Below are 15,604 nucleotides of genomic sequence, written 5' to 3'. Positions count from 1 at the left end.
CGGGGGGTAAAGACAATATACTGTTTGTCACTGCTAAGACTCGGATTGCTAACACTGTTACTCCGATATAACATGAGCTCCACCACTTCATACTTATATATCAGTTACTTTCAGTGATGAATCCATGCAGAAAGCTGTCAGTCTTTCCTTTATAGACTGTTGAAGCAGAAATTACCTTTAGAAAGTCAGCGATGTATTTTTGCCTCAGTGCATACACATTTTGATAGCATCTCTACCTAGCTTTCTTCTTTGATACTTTTGTAGCTTTGTTTTAAATTGTCTGTGGCCAGGCATCCCGACCCCCCGGACTTTCTGGACTCCAGCTGGGACCAGAATATACTCCATCAGCACTGACTCTAAACGCTGAAGCCTGTGTGACACTTCCTGTTGGGCCCTGAGGAAGATGATCTCCCGCCTTGTCGGCTCCCACTGCAAGCACAAAGGAAATCATTATCCTGTAATTATGGATGGTTAAGAAGAAGACTGGCCATCTCTGTAATCTGCATAACAGCATAATGTGTCACCACACGCTGTAAGCCTAAACAACTGCTGTAGGTGAGGATGTATACTACATGTTTTTTTTTTCTGACTTCACGACTGACAAAGAAAAACACACACTCGGGGAGGAAAATGTCATCATTAATATATACGCCTGTAAGGAAACTCATGCCTACTTTGTTACCTGCTTGTTTTTTCATGTCTCAGCGTCACATCATTACAGCTTAAAAGAAACATCTGGAAGGCATTATGAATCATTGCTGCTCAATGTGGGTGGCATTTCTGAGAACTAAATTACCTTCATCCTTTTGCCACCCTTGGTCGCCCATAACACCTTGTTTAGATTATGGCAAATTTGATCCAGTTTTCAAACTTCAAAAACAACAGTGTTCATATCTAAAAATCTAAATCCATCGTGGCCAAAAGCTTCATTAGGTCTGTGCAATAAATGCCACAGATGGTTGATGCACACTTTTTACACAAGTCTAGGCAAAATATTGATTATCCCTATGCACACGTATCATTTACTGACAAATTCTCCTAACCAGCTCATATTAGGAAAATCAACTTTAATTGTGCTTATTACTCCTTTGCATTGCTGCTGTCTGGTTGCTACTACTTTAGCTAAGACCAAAAATGGTTTTCAAAATATCTTTATTATATATTATTCTTCAATGTATGTAAAAATGTAGCATTTTTGGATGGTGATCTTTTATGGTTGCTAATGTTCACAGCCTACCAGGGGCCTTTTCAGAACTATAATTATCACTTTTATGACTGTAGTTAAGTCCCTACAGGTTAGCACAAGTGACATTTTGGATCCAAAGTATTCCCACTACAGAGGGAGGTGTGTGGGGGTGGTGGTCTGCCCCTGTCCTTTTCATCTATATAGGTGCAAGGGTAGAAACAATATCGTGCCCTTCCACGATGATGCTCTATCCTGGATCGGGCCCTGACTCTTTCTCCCCCATCAAGTGTAGGGTGACGTCCTCTAGATATATATCTGGCCCCAGATTTGCTGTGTGGCAGTTTGACTAAACATATTAATGTAGGAATATGCAACGTGCATTGCCTGATGTCAGATAGAATTGTCAACTCCTTACACTCTATTTCCATCTTCAGAATCAGTCAGCTCGGTGGAGCAGGGCAGATTCAAAGGTCTGGACCCAGGCAACAACATGCGAGCAGGAAAGTGAAATAGTAAATGTCTTGAAACTACTTTTTGACACAGATGTTTAAGATAGGACCTATAAGAGGTAGTGAAATAAAGCTGCACACAAATGTTCAGTTAAATCAGAGCAGACCATTTGCCTTACCACCATAGTGTCCTATCGTGCGCCCTACCTTGGTCCTCTCTGCCCCATTTAACGTTAGTTATGGCCCCCTGTGTTGGGGTGGGCCTGTTTTTCTTTTTCACCTCTGTTCCACCGTGCCCCTCCTCGCCAGCAGAGATAAGAAGAATTCACTTTGCTATATGAAAACTACAAAGACTCTCTCTAATCTTATCAGGTGTGTGTTTGGTCTAATGTGTCTGTTTGAGTGCTTTTGACATGACAGCTGTGTGTTGCACAAGTGTTAATGGGATGAAGTTTTCAGACTACGCCACCATCTAGCTCCGGGACAGATTTAGACCTAATAAGAGCCGTAGGGCGGTTCGTGTTGTTTTGGTGTCTGAAAAAAAGCCCTGAGTCACGTAACGTTTTGTCACACCGGTGTGAAGTGGCAAGCTGTGCCGCCTTGGGTCATTACAGTCTGCCTCTTCTTTCATCTCAATAGGGGTCGTGATGTGACGGCGGCATGTGAAGCAGGGGGGACTCTGCCGGGGAGCCCGGAAAAGCAGGCCATCGAGAGTGCGCGTGTGCACGCGCGCACGTACGTAGAAACCCATGCCCAGGCGTTTATTGCTGGTCAAGCGTGACAGACAGACCGGAAAACGAAAAAAATCTGCCTTCAAAATAAAAGCACAAAGGCACTTAAAATCCATTAAATATGACTATTAATAATACTACTCCCATATCATCACTACTACTAGGGTTAGTACCACTATGACCACCTCTAATCACTGCTACGTCTACTAATAATTATTTTTTATAATCATTAATTTGTAAAGCAATGACAATGGGGTAAAACAAAATTACTAGACTGTAGGGTCAACAAATACATTCACTTTAAATATATCTGATAGAAATATCCTATGTCTTCAAGTTTAAAGGGGCAGTCAGCTTAGTAGTTATGGGAAGCGCTACACAGCCTGCGAAAACAGTTCTATTGCATCATCTGTCTATGTATACAGAGCATTGAATCAATTCAATCAAAACCAAATAAATAGTGATGGGGACTAGTGAATAGCAAACAGTGATGTTTTGAGTGCCTCATTTTATTAAGGCTAGAAATCTCATTCAATAATTTCCTGTATGATTATTTTTAAAAAGATTCTCCCCAAAGAGAGGGGTTCATTTGAACTATTAGCTGTGGGTCTTATTCTATACACTTGTAATGGTAGGCAACAAATGGGTGACAAGTTAAAGGAGAAATCTGAATAAGTGAGTGGGAAAACATAACAAATGCAGATGCTTCCATACACGGCACGATGGCTCACTGAATGGTTTGATGAGTATAAAAATGATGTAAATCATGTGCTGTGGCCTTCAGTGAACAGTGCTGTAGCCAATAATAGGCCTATCTTACATTCAAATTCAAGTGTCTTTATTGGCATGGTATGAATACTAACATTCATTTACCATATTCAGATCATCATTAAGGAAAAGAGAAAGAAAAAACAACAGGCCTACATGTACAGTATGTAATAGTTAACTATTCAGATAATTGAACAGTGTGCTTTTCAAATATAACTGCAACAGTTCTTTTTTAAATCGTATTAACTATTATCACCGTTTTCTAACACTAGCAAAAGTTTGCAATGGAAAGAAAAAATAAACATAACACATATACAGAAAAGCACAAGTGTGTGAGTTACCTATGGACACAAATAATATGAATAATATGAATACAACAAATACATATTTTTAATTAATATTAGTAATACAAATAAAAAACAATGATAATATATAAATAAAAGCCATATCGTCTATATATCAATGCATATTGTGAAGAGTAAAGAGAATTTAGCAAAGTAGCGACACTGCCATGGGCAGACATTAGTCTTATTTTGAAAATATATACCAGATGTGATTTTTTCATATTGTAGCTGACTTACCGCTCTCTCCTCTCTCTCTCTCTCTCTCTCTCTCTCTCTCTCTCTCTCTCAGTGTAAACTCAACAGGGGAATTTGAGCAAACGGGGGAGGGGAGGGAAATAAAACCGTCAGCAGCCAGTCAGAGGTGTGGGAACAGGACGGAGCAGCGACAGAAACGACGCTCACACGTGGAGGAACAACCGGAGGTTCACTTTTAAGGGGAGACATTTAAATAATCCGAAATCATAACGAGCAGTTGGCTGCTGTCTTAGGGGAAGGGGGGGCACAACCATGCTCCTGGAAGAGCCAAATAGGTGACTGCTCCAGGCACTGGGAAGAAGCGCTTTTAGTTATCTTCTTGATTAAGGAACTAAAACCGCCCGGAAAGTGGGCGCAAAGGGAGAGAAGGGTCATGGAAAACCCCTGGAGGAGGAGGAGGACGCAGGCGGTGAGATGGAAACTCTTGAGGAACTCGCTGCTGCTTTGTTTATTCACCGGTGAGTTTTTTGGGGGGGGGGGGGTTGTTTAATAAGTTAAAATCCTCGTCCACCTTTTCGAGCAGCCACATGTCCATAGTTCACCACGTCTTAGTGTTTTATTAGTGATGCGACTCCTCCAGCCTCAAAAATGAGAAAAAGGAGAAAGTATTGGGAAACTATAGAAAGTCAAGAAAATCCATAAGTCAGTTTATAGTATTTTTTTTTATTCCGGTCACATTTTTTGTAACCCTCAGTTTAGTCTCGTTTTCCTCCAAATTACGCACAGACCAAACTTTTAATCTGAGTTAAGTCTGCGGTACAGTGCCGTGGAGGGGGGCAGGGGAGAGGACTAACGTTAGCTGGTAGTGTGTGTGTGTGTGTGTGAGAGAGAGAGAGAGAGAGAGAGTGAGAGAGAGAGAGAAAAGGGGTGGGCTAAAGGACATAGTGCCATTGTCTCCAAGCGTGTGGAGAGACAGGAGCCAGGACCTCAGAGGACCACCCAGACTGAGCAACCCCAGAAGTCTGCTGGTGGGACCTCCTGTAGGCATTTACATGGAGCTTTGATGCAGGCATGTAGTGTTTTAAATTAAAAAGGTGGGTTGACATCCATCATAAGAAGAAACCCCCAATCACAGAAAAGTTTTCTGTTTTAAAAGACCTGAGTGATTTTGTAACGCACTGTGAATTTAGATTTTAAAGACTTTTCTGCAGGAAAAAAAGGTGTGTACACTCAAGTTCCATGAGAAGAGCACTCTCCTGCAGTAATTCAAAGGCAGCACTCTGCTTTCTTTCTTTAGTTTTCTACCTGTGTGTGAACCCGCATGCCTGTAACTCTGCATATATGCCTCCAGGCACACATCGTGTGTGAGTGATTGCTGAGAGAAAGCAGACACACACACACACACACACATATATATATATATATATATATATATATATATATATATATATATATATATATATATATATATATATATATATATATATATATATATATATATATATATATGTATATATATATATATATATATATATATATATATATATATATATGTATATATATATATATATATATATATATATATATATATATATATGTATGCAGGGAGCTTGTTTTTCTTTGCAGTGTCCTTAATTTGAAGTGTGTTGATGCGCTCCAGATTGTGAAAGACTCCAACCTTGCACACGACAGCAAACCCCACCACCACACACACACACACACACACACACACACACACACAAATATCGCAGCTCATGAGGGGAAAAAGCCTTCAGATGAAAAGGGCTCATGTCGTGGCAGCAGGTTGAGACGAGTACACAGAGAGAGGCACAGCTGTGTGTACAATGCTTTTGAATGTGTGTGGGGGGGGGGCAGTAAAAAGAACCACATTAATCACACACAAAGTATGTAATAGATCCTGCAAATGCCACGTCTGTTCGTAGCAGGAATAAGCACGTAAGATGTAAAATGATCATGCTGGATCTTGATTTGCGTCGGTGCACAAATCATTGCTCTTAAACCATTTTAATTTGACCCCCACGCAAACACACGTCAGTCATACTGTGTCCCATTTTAATGACCTCCCACTCAAAAGTAATTAATTCAGTTGCTGGATCACTGTGGCTCACGATTCTGTGTCCATCGTACACAGTTTTCACACGTTCTGTCTCTGGGTTTTACAGTAACCCTGAGTAACCCACCTCCTGAACAGCTCTCTGTGATACTGTTAAAGGGGTACTGCAGTGACGTAGTACTGCACGTACATAAAGTTGGGGGATTCACAAGAGATCAAAGCAGCAGAGGCTCAGATATCTTATCTGACTTATCTTCTGGGTGAAGCTCCAAAAACGCTGGATCCTACGCTTCCCATAATGCAAGTATGCCCGGTAAATGCACACGCTTGTCAAACCACACGCCTCAAATGTGCTCGAGGTGCTTTCTGTTAACAGTTTGCAATCACCAAGCCCAAGCCGAGAGGACATCATCAGGGTTATTTTCTCAAACTTGACAAAGCCAGAGTATAGTACTCCCTATAAGGAACTTTCCCTTGTGTGTAAAATTGGAATTCCCCATTATACCCGAAAACATCATTTCAATCGGATTGAATTTATTCGATGATCTTGCAAAGATCTCCTGGAATCAAGTCTTTGTCTCTGTTAGAGTCTGTTATTTTCATTGTTGATTCTTCTGAGAAGCTGGAACCAGTGAATGTTTAACTGACTAACCAGAAGTGTTGCTAGTAAACTTTCTACGGATCGACTAATCTTGTAATCGACAAATTGTCGATGCCAATACTGCCAATATAATGAAGCAAAATTCGACAACTACTTGAAATATCCTCCTGACAAGACAAACTAATCAGCTAATGGGCAAAAAGCGTTCACACAAAAAAGACTGAAAAACAGAACCGAACCAGTTTTGCAGCTAGTGTGTCATCAGATTCGAAAAAAGAGCAATTCTGGCAGCTAAACGTGGTTTAACCAATCAATGAATCAATAATGCCGTGTTATCATAAATGTTTTTCAGGCTGCGTCATAGACTCGTCTGTCAGATTCAGCCAGTTTGCAGCCTACAGTGTTTGAATCAGCTGGTCTGCCATGTGGGCCGCTCCGCTGCCTCAGTCAGCCATGACATGGAAAAATACATCAAGCATGTGTACTGTTAACTCAGTGAAATGCTGCATAGCTGTTACATGGCAACGGTTGCTTGTTGCCATGTAATCGTCGTATGATATTATATATATTAAGTGATCAGAAAGTCGCTGCTGTAGCTTGAGACTTATTTAAATCTCCCAGTGGTTTAATTTTTATTCCTGATCCGACTGATATTTAAAAAACCTTAAATCCAATAATACAGGGTGGCTGGGTTTATTGGAACGAAACCCGAGGGCCCTGTGTGAGTTCACTACAGAGATCTTCTCTTCCTCCACAGGTATTGATTGCCTCTTTTTTTAAAACGGGCAAGTGCTTCTCCTGTTCTCCAAGCTCATAAATCGACTGTCTCCGCGCTTTTAAATTTTGTCTTTGAAGGTATAAATAGAGACTGCTGGTTGAGGTTGTGCGCTTTTGAGGTTAGTTCATCAAAGGTTTCATTATAGCGTTCAAGATATTTTTTCATCTAGGGAAATTGTTAAAAAAGTTTCCCAGGTAACAAGACCTGACTTAATGGTTTCTTTTAAGGGCTTCTTTTATTATAAGTGGACACTTACGACTTCTTAACAACTTGAAATATACCACATGTTTTGACCCTGGACCCTGGACCCTCTCCACCTAAAAAAAAAAAAAAAAAAAAAGTAGCTTGTTATTTTATTCTTGAATATTTGACTGAAGAGCTTAATGCGTTTCTTAAAGACTTGGTTACAGGCTTTATCTGTGCTATTTCTGTTCCATCTACCAGCACTCTGGGAATTGCTGGTGATCCTCGGGTTCCACAGAATTTTACATCCTGCATTGGCAGATTCTTAAGAGTGTGTGGATGTGTGTGTGTTGCAGGTGGCAGTAAAGCCCAGTGTGATGGCTGTATAGAGTATTGCTGCGATGGATCGCCACCTTTCTGCTGCTCCTACTACGCCTATGTGGGGGACGTCCTCTCGTAAGTAAATCCTTTTGTGCCTCATTCACAAGTGTTAAAGTCCTAGATTAGGTCTCTGCGAAAAACTCTCTGCAAAGGCAAAAATCTAATTTATACTGATTTTGTTATTTACTGTAGAAAGAAACTCCAACATTACCAATACGGTTAAGATGGCAACTTTCTGCCATCACCAGCTCTCCATCTGAGATCACTGTGTTTTTAAATATGGGCGATCACAAAATACAGGTGTTCTGTTTGTTGTCAAAAATCACGCATCTGTTCAGCCACACTTCTTATCAAATGGTTTTTTTTTGCCAACCACCATTAAACTTAGAGAGGGGAAAGAAGAGCTTTGAGTGTTGTTCTGTTCTTTTGTGTTTTCAGTGTCAAACCTTTTTAGAAAACCACCCGACGGTGCTAGTTTGGACAAAATATTAACACATTTTCAGAATGAGCTGCACGCACACACACACACACACACACACACACACATAGGTTTGGTGCAGTTTTGGTTCTGGTGGTAAGAAGTAACAACTAACTCACACACCAGCTGTCTTTTAACATGCCAGAAGAGCCTTCAGAGGATCTGACCTTTGACCTTTGCCTGCTTTAAATCAGCACAGCTGCTTTACCACCTACTTCTCACACCTCTGTTTCTCTTTAAGATAAAGCTTTGTTTGTTTACATAACAGTTTTTAATGATCTGTGTGTGTGTGTGTGGGGGGGGGGTGTATCTCTGGTTGGTACTAATACTCTTGGAAAAAGTCAGATTCTGCTGCTCTTGAAAACAGCCAATCTGACGTGCTGACTAACGCTGACTATGAAGATGTAACAAACCTGTTAATGATGAGTGGTTTTCTATTTTATAGTGCCAGTTCACAGACTCCTCTGCAGCGAACACACCATACACACCAATGCACTGTCACACACTTTGCACACGTACACATCACACAGCTGAGTTACATCAGATGCTGCAGTCCATCTCCATGGCAGCAACTTAGAAGCATTGGTAGCATGTCTGTTTGAGACAGCTGCCGCCTCTCACACGTGTGTGTTTGTTTTTTCCAGGGGCACTGCCATCTCCGGTATAGTTTTCGGCGTGGTGTTTCTGATGGGAGCGGTGGCGGCCTTGTTCCTGTGCGTGTGTATGTGCATGAAGAACGGGCGGGGCGCACGGGTCGGCGTGTTCAGCACCTCCTACATCAACACTGTGACCCAGGGCTACCCAGGTGGGTCTACAGGACACACACACGTGTTTAAAGGGGATAGATGAGCCAAAAGGATTTTCCAAACAAAACTTGTCCTAAACAATTTACTACTGGTCTATTAAGCATTAATAAATGTATTACTGTTAATAAAGCATTTGTTACAACTTATAAACTCTTTGATGACTTATCAGAAAGTGGTACCAACTTATTTAAATCGCACACAATTTTAAAGGATATACATCAGCCAAAAGAATCTTTCAAAACAAAAGTGGTTCTTAGTAATATCTTAGTGCTGATCTTTTAATTCATACAAAAAAGCTTTTTTAATGTTAATAAAGCTTTATTAGTTACAACGAATTACCCTGTAAAGTATTAATTATCAGAAAGTAGTGCCAACATATTGATCACACAGACTTTTTTAAAGAAAATGCACAAGCCCAAAAAAACTTGCCCTTAATAGTCGTTCATTTCTGATCGAGTAAGCATTAATAAATTATTAATGTTAATAAAGAATTAGTTACACTATATAAAGTACGGCACATCAGAAAGTGATACAAACATATTGATCACACACAACCACACACTTTCTAAGGCTATAAGGAGAGAAACAATTTTTCACAACAAAACATTTCTTGAACAACCATTCGTTACGGATCTAATCTATTTAACATCGATAAATGTTTTATTTTTTATAAACCCTTTTTTATAAAGTGTGACTCATTAGAGAGTAGTACCAACTTATTTATCAGACACTCTTTTAAAGGATATACTCAGCCAAAATAGTTCTTCACAATAAGATAATTCTGCTTACTGATATTTTATGCATTAATAATGTATTAATGTTAGTAAAGCATTAGTTACAACTTCATACAGTATAACTATTTAGACAGCGGTGATTAACTACTACACATTGCGCCACAGTGACACTTCATCTCCTGTCCTCAGGCGACCAGATATGAAAAGAAAACAGCAGTTGTAAAAAATGAATAAGTGTCTACAGTGTGTGTTACAGTGTGTAAGGGTGTTACAGGATCCACCTTGGCCTTGAGCACCATTCCTGACTAGTAATACAAATTGATTGACTGATTATTTTCATAATATAAATGCTTCAAACCATTACCACTTAACCATGAGCTCTTTTCAAGCATTTGACACACAAGTGCCTTTTGAAATTCATATAAATACACCTTATTTCATTAGCTACCGCCCCCTACGTAAGAATGATTATTTTGTTTTCTTCTCCACTCTCACTGTTTCACATCTGTTACACCCTGTTCCCGCTCAAAGGGAGAAAAACCGGCCAGTGTTTCCACTTTGTACTCACAGGTACATTGTCTGCACATCAAGAGTCTGTACTCTGTGACACTCTCTAGCCCCAGGAACGCTGTTTTTTTTTTTTGTTTTTTTTCCTGGGGCTCATCATTTATTTATCACATTTCATTCTCTTCTCGGTGTATCGCCTTCATGGTACGCTGGACCGGCACTCTTCGCTCTGCCCTGCAGCTCTGATCATGTTTCATAAACATGCCGCTCAAACACACAAAGCGATGCAGTATTGAATGCGTATGTATGTAGCCACAGTGATATGAATTATTTTCTGTCATGACAAAGGATGTGAGGTGTTGCTGTGCTATTATTTTCCTTCTCCACTGCCACAAAAATTAGTTAATCCATATTTTAATTGACTTAGTGATTAGTGCTTATAATATTCATTAGTTATATTTTACATAACGGTGCCTTAAAGATATAAAACATTAAGTTGCAGGGTCTTCTTGTCTGAGCTTCAAACCAGTTTCAGATCAGCACTGGATATTTTAAAATAAAGCTCCTCCTGTAGCATGTTAGACTGTGAGTTAATAATAATAATAGTGTCGTAAATGTGAGGTTTTGCTGATGCAATCTATAGGTTTGGAGTGGGGCTCGACTAACTCCATTCATCTTCTCTTTCATCTCTGCGGCTTTGATGTTGCAGTGATTAATGTAAGTTCCCCTGGTGAGACTGATGCATTGTGGTCAACAAAAAGACTTTTTGCTGCCATATTTTTGATCTTCCTCCAAAGTGTTGTTTCTCTGTTCAGCCACTAGAGGGCGCAATTGTCCCATCAAACTCCTTGTAAAATGGGGGCATTTTGGAGTGGACCTCATTCACCTTTTTAAGATGTCAAGTTTGTAATTATGGAGGAAATAAATGCTTTTGACCTCCCTGCTGAACTAATGCGTCTATTTCTTTCTCGAACTCAGGTCCTCCACCTCCATACACTTATGACTACGAGATGTACCCTCCCTCGCTCCACCCCCCGCCTTACACCCCAACTCAGCCTCGGCCGGCCAACTACTCCCCCCCTCCTCCTTACCCTGGCTGCACCCGCAAGTGAATCCCTGCAGCACGGATCATCTATCGGCCAGCTCAAAGGGAACTCTCATGGCCTGGTTTTCCAGACCTGGAGATGGCTGTACATCTCTGGCCTCTGAAGAAGTGCTGTTGCTAACGGGGTTAAAGACAAATTAAGGGGCCCACAAAAAAAAAAACAAGGGTGGCCCAGTGCAATATTGTTCAGCAGACCAGAATTCCTACACGCCTGCAGGGTGTAAATGTCACTGCAGTCTGGACCTAATGGTGGGGAAATAAATAATTTAACACAATGTTGTGTCAGGACGCCAAGGAACACCCCAACTGTCCACATTCTGGTAGCCTTAACTGTTAGCAGCACTGCTAGCCTGCAGCTGGTACTTTTTCTCTCTAATAACCAATGTCTTTGTCCATCCCCGGCTGTGCACATCAAAGGCACAGTGTTGCTTTGATGCAGGTGAAGAACCACTTTTGTCAGCATGGAGGGGAACCTCACATCACTGGAGGAGAAAAGTCTTTAAAGGACACAATGTAGACTCTGCTCTAATGGAAGGTTACACATTTTCCCCCCATTTATTAAAAAAGAAAAAAGAAACTTGATTTATGTCAGTGACTGAGGTGGAAATTGATGAATAAAGCTGTTTTAAACAAGTCAGGTCTGGACCTGTCACGTGTAGACACAAAGACTTGAATCTAATGCATAATAATACTGACCTTAATGGCATGAACAACTTGAAAGGACGGGGTTGTTGGTAATGAACTGGTTTTTATTGCCTTACTTGAAACAATGTGAGGGTGAAAACTGAAGTGGGGGTCACATCACGTTCAGTTGAGCCAAAGTGGATTCTCTTTGAAATGGAAAAATTTTAATTCTTTTGCCTTTGCAAGACTTTTGTAAAATTGTGATGCCTTTATCATTTGAATTGCAGTTGTAGGTTAATTAAGGTTTGTATTTGAAACTGAAAGTCCATTGACCTCACTGTGCTATGACTGATTCATGTGATGGATGACTGTGAATGATGGAAGGGATTTAACTGTCTTAATAATAATAGGTTAATGCTTTTAAGTGTTTCCTTACTGTTTCAGTGGCTGTATTGTAAATTAAAGTTATTAAAACGTAACATATGAACATTAACGTCTGTGGTCTCCATTTAGTCATATGAATGATAAATAATGCACACATGTGCGCGCGTGCGTTGACTGTGACAACGTGTTTTGTGCTTAAAAACGGGAATGCGTGTGCACGAGGCTGTTGATGTAGGTTACGTGCGCGTGAGTCTGATAGAGTTCAGAGTGTAGCGTACATAAAATACAAATGTGTGCGTCAGAAAGATAACGTGTGTGTGTGTGTGTGTGTGTGTGTGTGTTAGTTAATCCCACTCTGCTGTGGTCAGGTGATCCGGCGCTGAGCAGCTGTGCAGCCTCGGTATCGCTCATCATCAGACAACGGGAGTCACCGGCGCTGAACACACTCAGTTTCTCGCCCGACGCAAACGTTAAACCGTTCGGTGAAACGCTGCCTTTAGGAGCGTTGTGTCATTGAAACGACATGGGGGACCGAGTAGCTTTACTGCTGCTGGCTGTAGCGGCTTCGGCTCTGGCTGCCGAGGTAAGAAAATCAGTTTTTGTGCGAAAATGGGTAGTAATTTCCACCATATTGTTGCTGCCAGCTGAGTCAAGCTAGCTAGAGTTAGCTACAACTAGACCGGAAGCTAAGCGGTTGTACCTTCAGAGCTAAGGCTTAGAATGTGTTTGAGGGGGGAGCAAGGGGAAGATTAAACACAGGCAACTTAAATTGTATCAAATTAAGTAACTAAATTGTATCTTAAAAACTAATAAACAATGACTATGAGATTTGGTGTATAAATCTGCTGTTGCGCGTGGTATTTTGAATATACAACTTGATAACGGTCTATGTCCATCGATGTAATTATGCGAAAATTACGTATGTAAGTGAAACACTACTATTTTCATGAGTACTTAAAACCTTCGTGTTTTGCACACTGGTAATTTACAGTGTAGTGTAAAAAAAAATGCAGGTATTTTGCCGACTGTTTTATGTTGAAGGTTATAACAAGAAGTCTTGTGTAAAATTCTAGGTAGCTTGACACTGATTGTGAATACTTGGATATTTCTAAACCAGAAACACACTATTTAATACATCACGTAACCATCGAGATATTTTGTTATTATTTGTTGTTTTATTTTTAATGAATCCCCCCAGAAAACACGAGATATAAACAGGAAAGGCGTATTTATTTTAAATACCCCTGTTCCGATGCTCCTTAATGCCTTTCCTTGGGCAAAGTCTCCCTTTAAGCCTGTGGTAACTGATTTATTGAGACTGTGACAATGGAGAGAATTTCCGACACCCTCCATCTAATGCTGAACCCTTCAGTGTTTCCTTTTCCTTTGTGTAAAACGGAGAAGCAACTTGCTTTCCTCTGATTTAAAATGTTACAAACAAGTTGGGTTTGTCAACAAATTATTTACCCTAAATCACACTGCTCAAATGGCTCTGAACGCTGCTGTTTGTAAAACGCTTATTTACCGGTCATTCGGGCTAATTGAATCTTGTTAAACTCTTTAGGGTGAATAAATGAAAAGTGTATTGTCTCATTTTCCATATCCCGAGGGCTAATTTTAAGGGAGTGGGCGTGTTTTGGGAATGAAAATAAGTCAATAAGACGTCGTGTTCCCTCATAACGAAGACTTGACGCCAGAATCTGTCTTTTAAAAAAGCAAATGAACATGACAGTACCCTTAGAAAACAAACATTATTAACGCTCCCACATATTTCAGTCAGACGGTAGAGAAGAGAATAGAGAAGTAAGATGGCGGCGGTGCACTGCAGCATTTATCGAGGGTCGGGAAACTGGGAAGCCAACAGGAGCTTTGACTATCATTGTTGCCTTTCAAGCTCTTTTCTAATCCACCGTAGAGTTTGGCGTGATAATAGTGGCACAGGCACTATAAGGTATTTTTTAATGTCTTTTACAGTGGACCTAGTTTCACATAATCACTGCTCATCCATTTTCAAGCGTCTTTGCCAAGAATATCGCTTTATGTGAATATACACTGCAAAAAATATCTATTTTTAACATGTCATTTACTTGCTCTTGAGCTAAATGTCACTCAAATGTGAAAAATCAGTTATTTAATCGAATTCAGCCATTTTCAGCGTACATAGAATTGTTTTTAAATGTCATGTCATCATTGTCAGCAGGCCTAGTGTAATTTTCTTGATAATGTGCAGCAGTTATGCTTTATTTCCCCATTTCATTCAGGGTAGGCTACTAACGTTTGTTTTTGGGAAATTCCTCAAAGAAGTGAAGCACCATTTGAAACATGGGGCTTTCCCCATCTGGGTCAAGTCAGTTTTATTTATATAGCCCAATATCACAAATCACAATTTGCCTCAAGGGGGTTTACAATCTGTACAGCATACATCACTCTCTGTCCTTAACCCTCGATTCGAATGAGGAAAATCCCAAATTACAGGGAAACAATGGAAGAAACCAGCTTTCCCCAGCTGGGAGTTTTTAAAACCTATTTTTATGAGTGATTTCAACACTTAAGGTTATGCGATGAATGTGAATTTAGTCATTTTGTGGCCTTGTTGTGAAAGAAATGACACATTCCTGCATAACCACCAGTAGCCACATTGTTTCAGATGAGACCTGCAATTGTGGTTGAGGAGCAGCTGCAGTTCAATGTTGTCTGTGGAATCTTTGTTTGTAACAATTTATAGCTGGTATACATGATAAAGGTGTTACTTGTAATAGATCAATAGCGCTAAACAATGGCTATTATACTCAATTTAGGCCTCCTGTTTCTGCTGCCTTGGCCTTTTCTGGTCAGCTTTCAAGTTTTTTTTGTTTTTCCTCATATGAATCAGGTGAAATGTGGCAGCTGACCTTCATTGTTTCCTGCACGTAGCCTATAATCAGTGTACTTGGAATGAATAGTTTGGGCTGCTTATCAAGCAAAGCATTGGCTTTGTTCATAATCCATTGCTTAGGTTACCAAAGACAATCTTTACCCTTTGAGTCCTGTATTTACAATATCAACATCAAAGGCAGAAGTGATGTAATTCGATAGAAAGAAGTTGTTTAAAATTTCAGGAATAATATACGCAAGATTAAGTCAGACTTGAAAATGAGATGTTGCAAGTTTTTGATCTTGTTAGGGCTTGTTTATGGCCTTCATGACTGCAACACACACACTTCTAAACACACAGCTCTAGGAAGCTGCTCTTCCTGACGGGCCCGCGGTGTGGAGCGTGGGAGTTGGATGCCAGCC

General features: G+C 40.3%; 2 protein-coding genes across 3 annotated transcripts in view; both read left to right on the top strand.

Annotated features, from left to right (window-relative positions):
- Nucleotides 1–3,807: 3,807 nt before the first annotated feature.
- Nucleotides 3,808–12,437, top strand: cyyr1 (cysteine/tyrosine-rich 1). Its single transcript, XM_044188401.1, has 4 exons — nucleotides 3,808–4,191; nucleotides 7,666–7,765; nucleotides 8,813–8,973; nucleotides 11,194–12,437. Exons 1-4 carry the CDS (start codon nucleotides 4,107–4,109, stop codon nucleotides 11,325–11,327), a joined length of 480 nt encoding a protein of 159 aa, XP_044044336.1. The 5' UTR covers nucleotides 3,808–4,106; the 3' UTR covers nucleotides 11,328–12,437.
- Nucleotides 12,438–12,677: 240 nt separating this feature from the next.
- Nucleotides 12,678–15,604, top strand: part of appa (amyloid beta (A4) precursor protein a) — a 35,174-nt gene continuing 32,247 nt past the window's right edge. The window contains exon 1 of one of the 2 annotated variants that reach the window (XM_044187312.1): nucleotides 12,678–12,911. In XM_044187312.1, coding sequence (XP_044043247.1) covers nucleotides 12,852–12,911 — 60 coding nt within the window. In that variant the 5' untranslated portion in view covers nucleotides 12,678–12,851. The remainder of the gene's footprint in view (nucleotides 12,912–15,604) is intronic. The other variant, XM_044187311.1, reaches the window with a different exon arrangement.

The sequence above is a fragment of the Siniperca chuatsi genome, linkage group LG24, assembly GCF_020085105.1.
Source record: "Siniperca chuatsi isolate FFG_IHB_CAS linkage group LG24, ASM2008510v1, whole genome shotgun sequence".
NCBI lineage: Eukaryota > Metazoa > Chordata > Actinopteri > Centrarchiformes > Sinipercidae > Siniperca > Siniperca chuatsi.
This window is presented reverse-complemented; position numbering and strand designations above follow the sequence as displayed.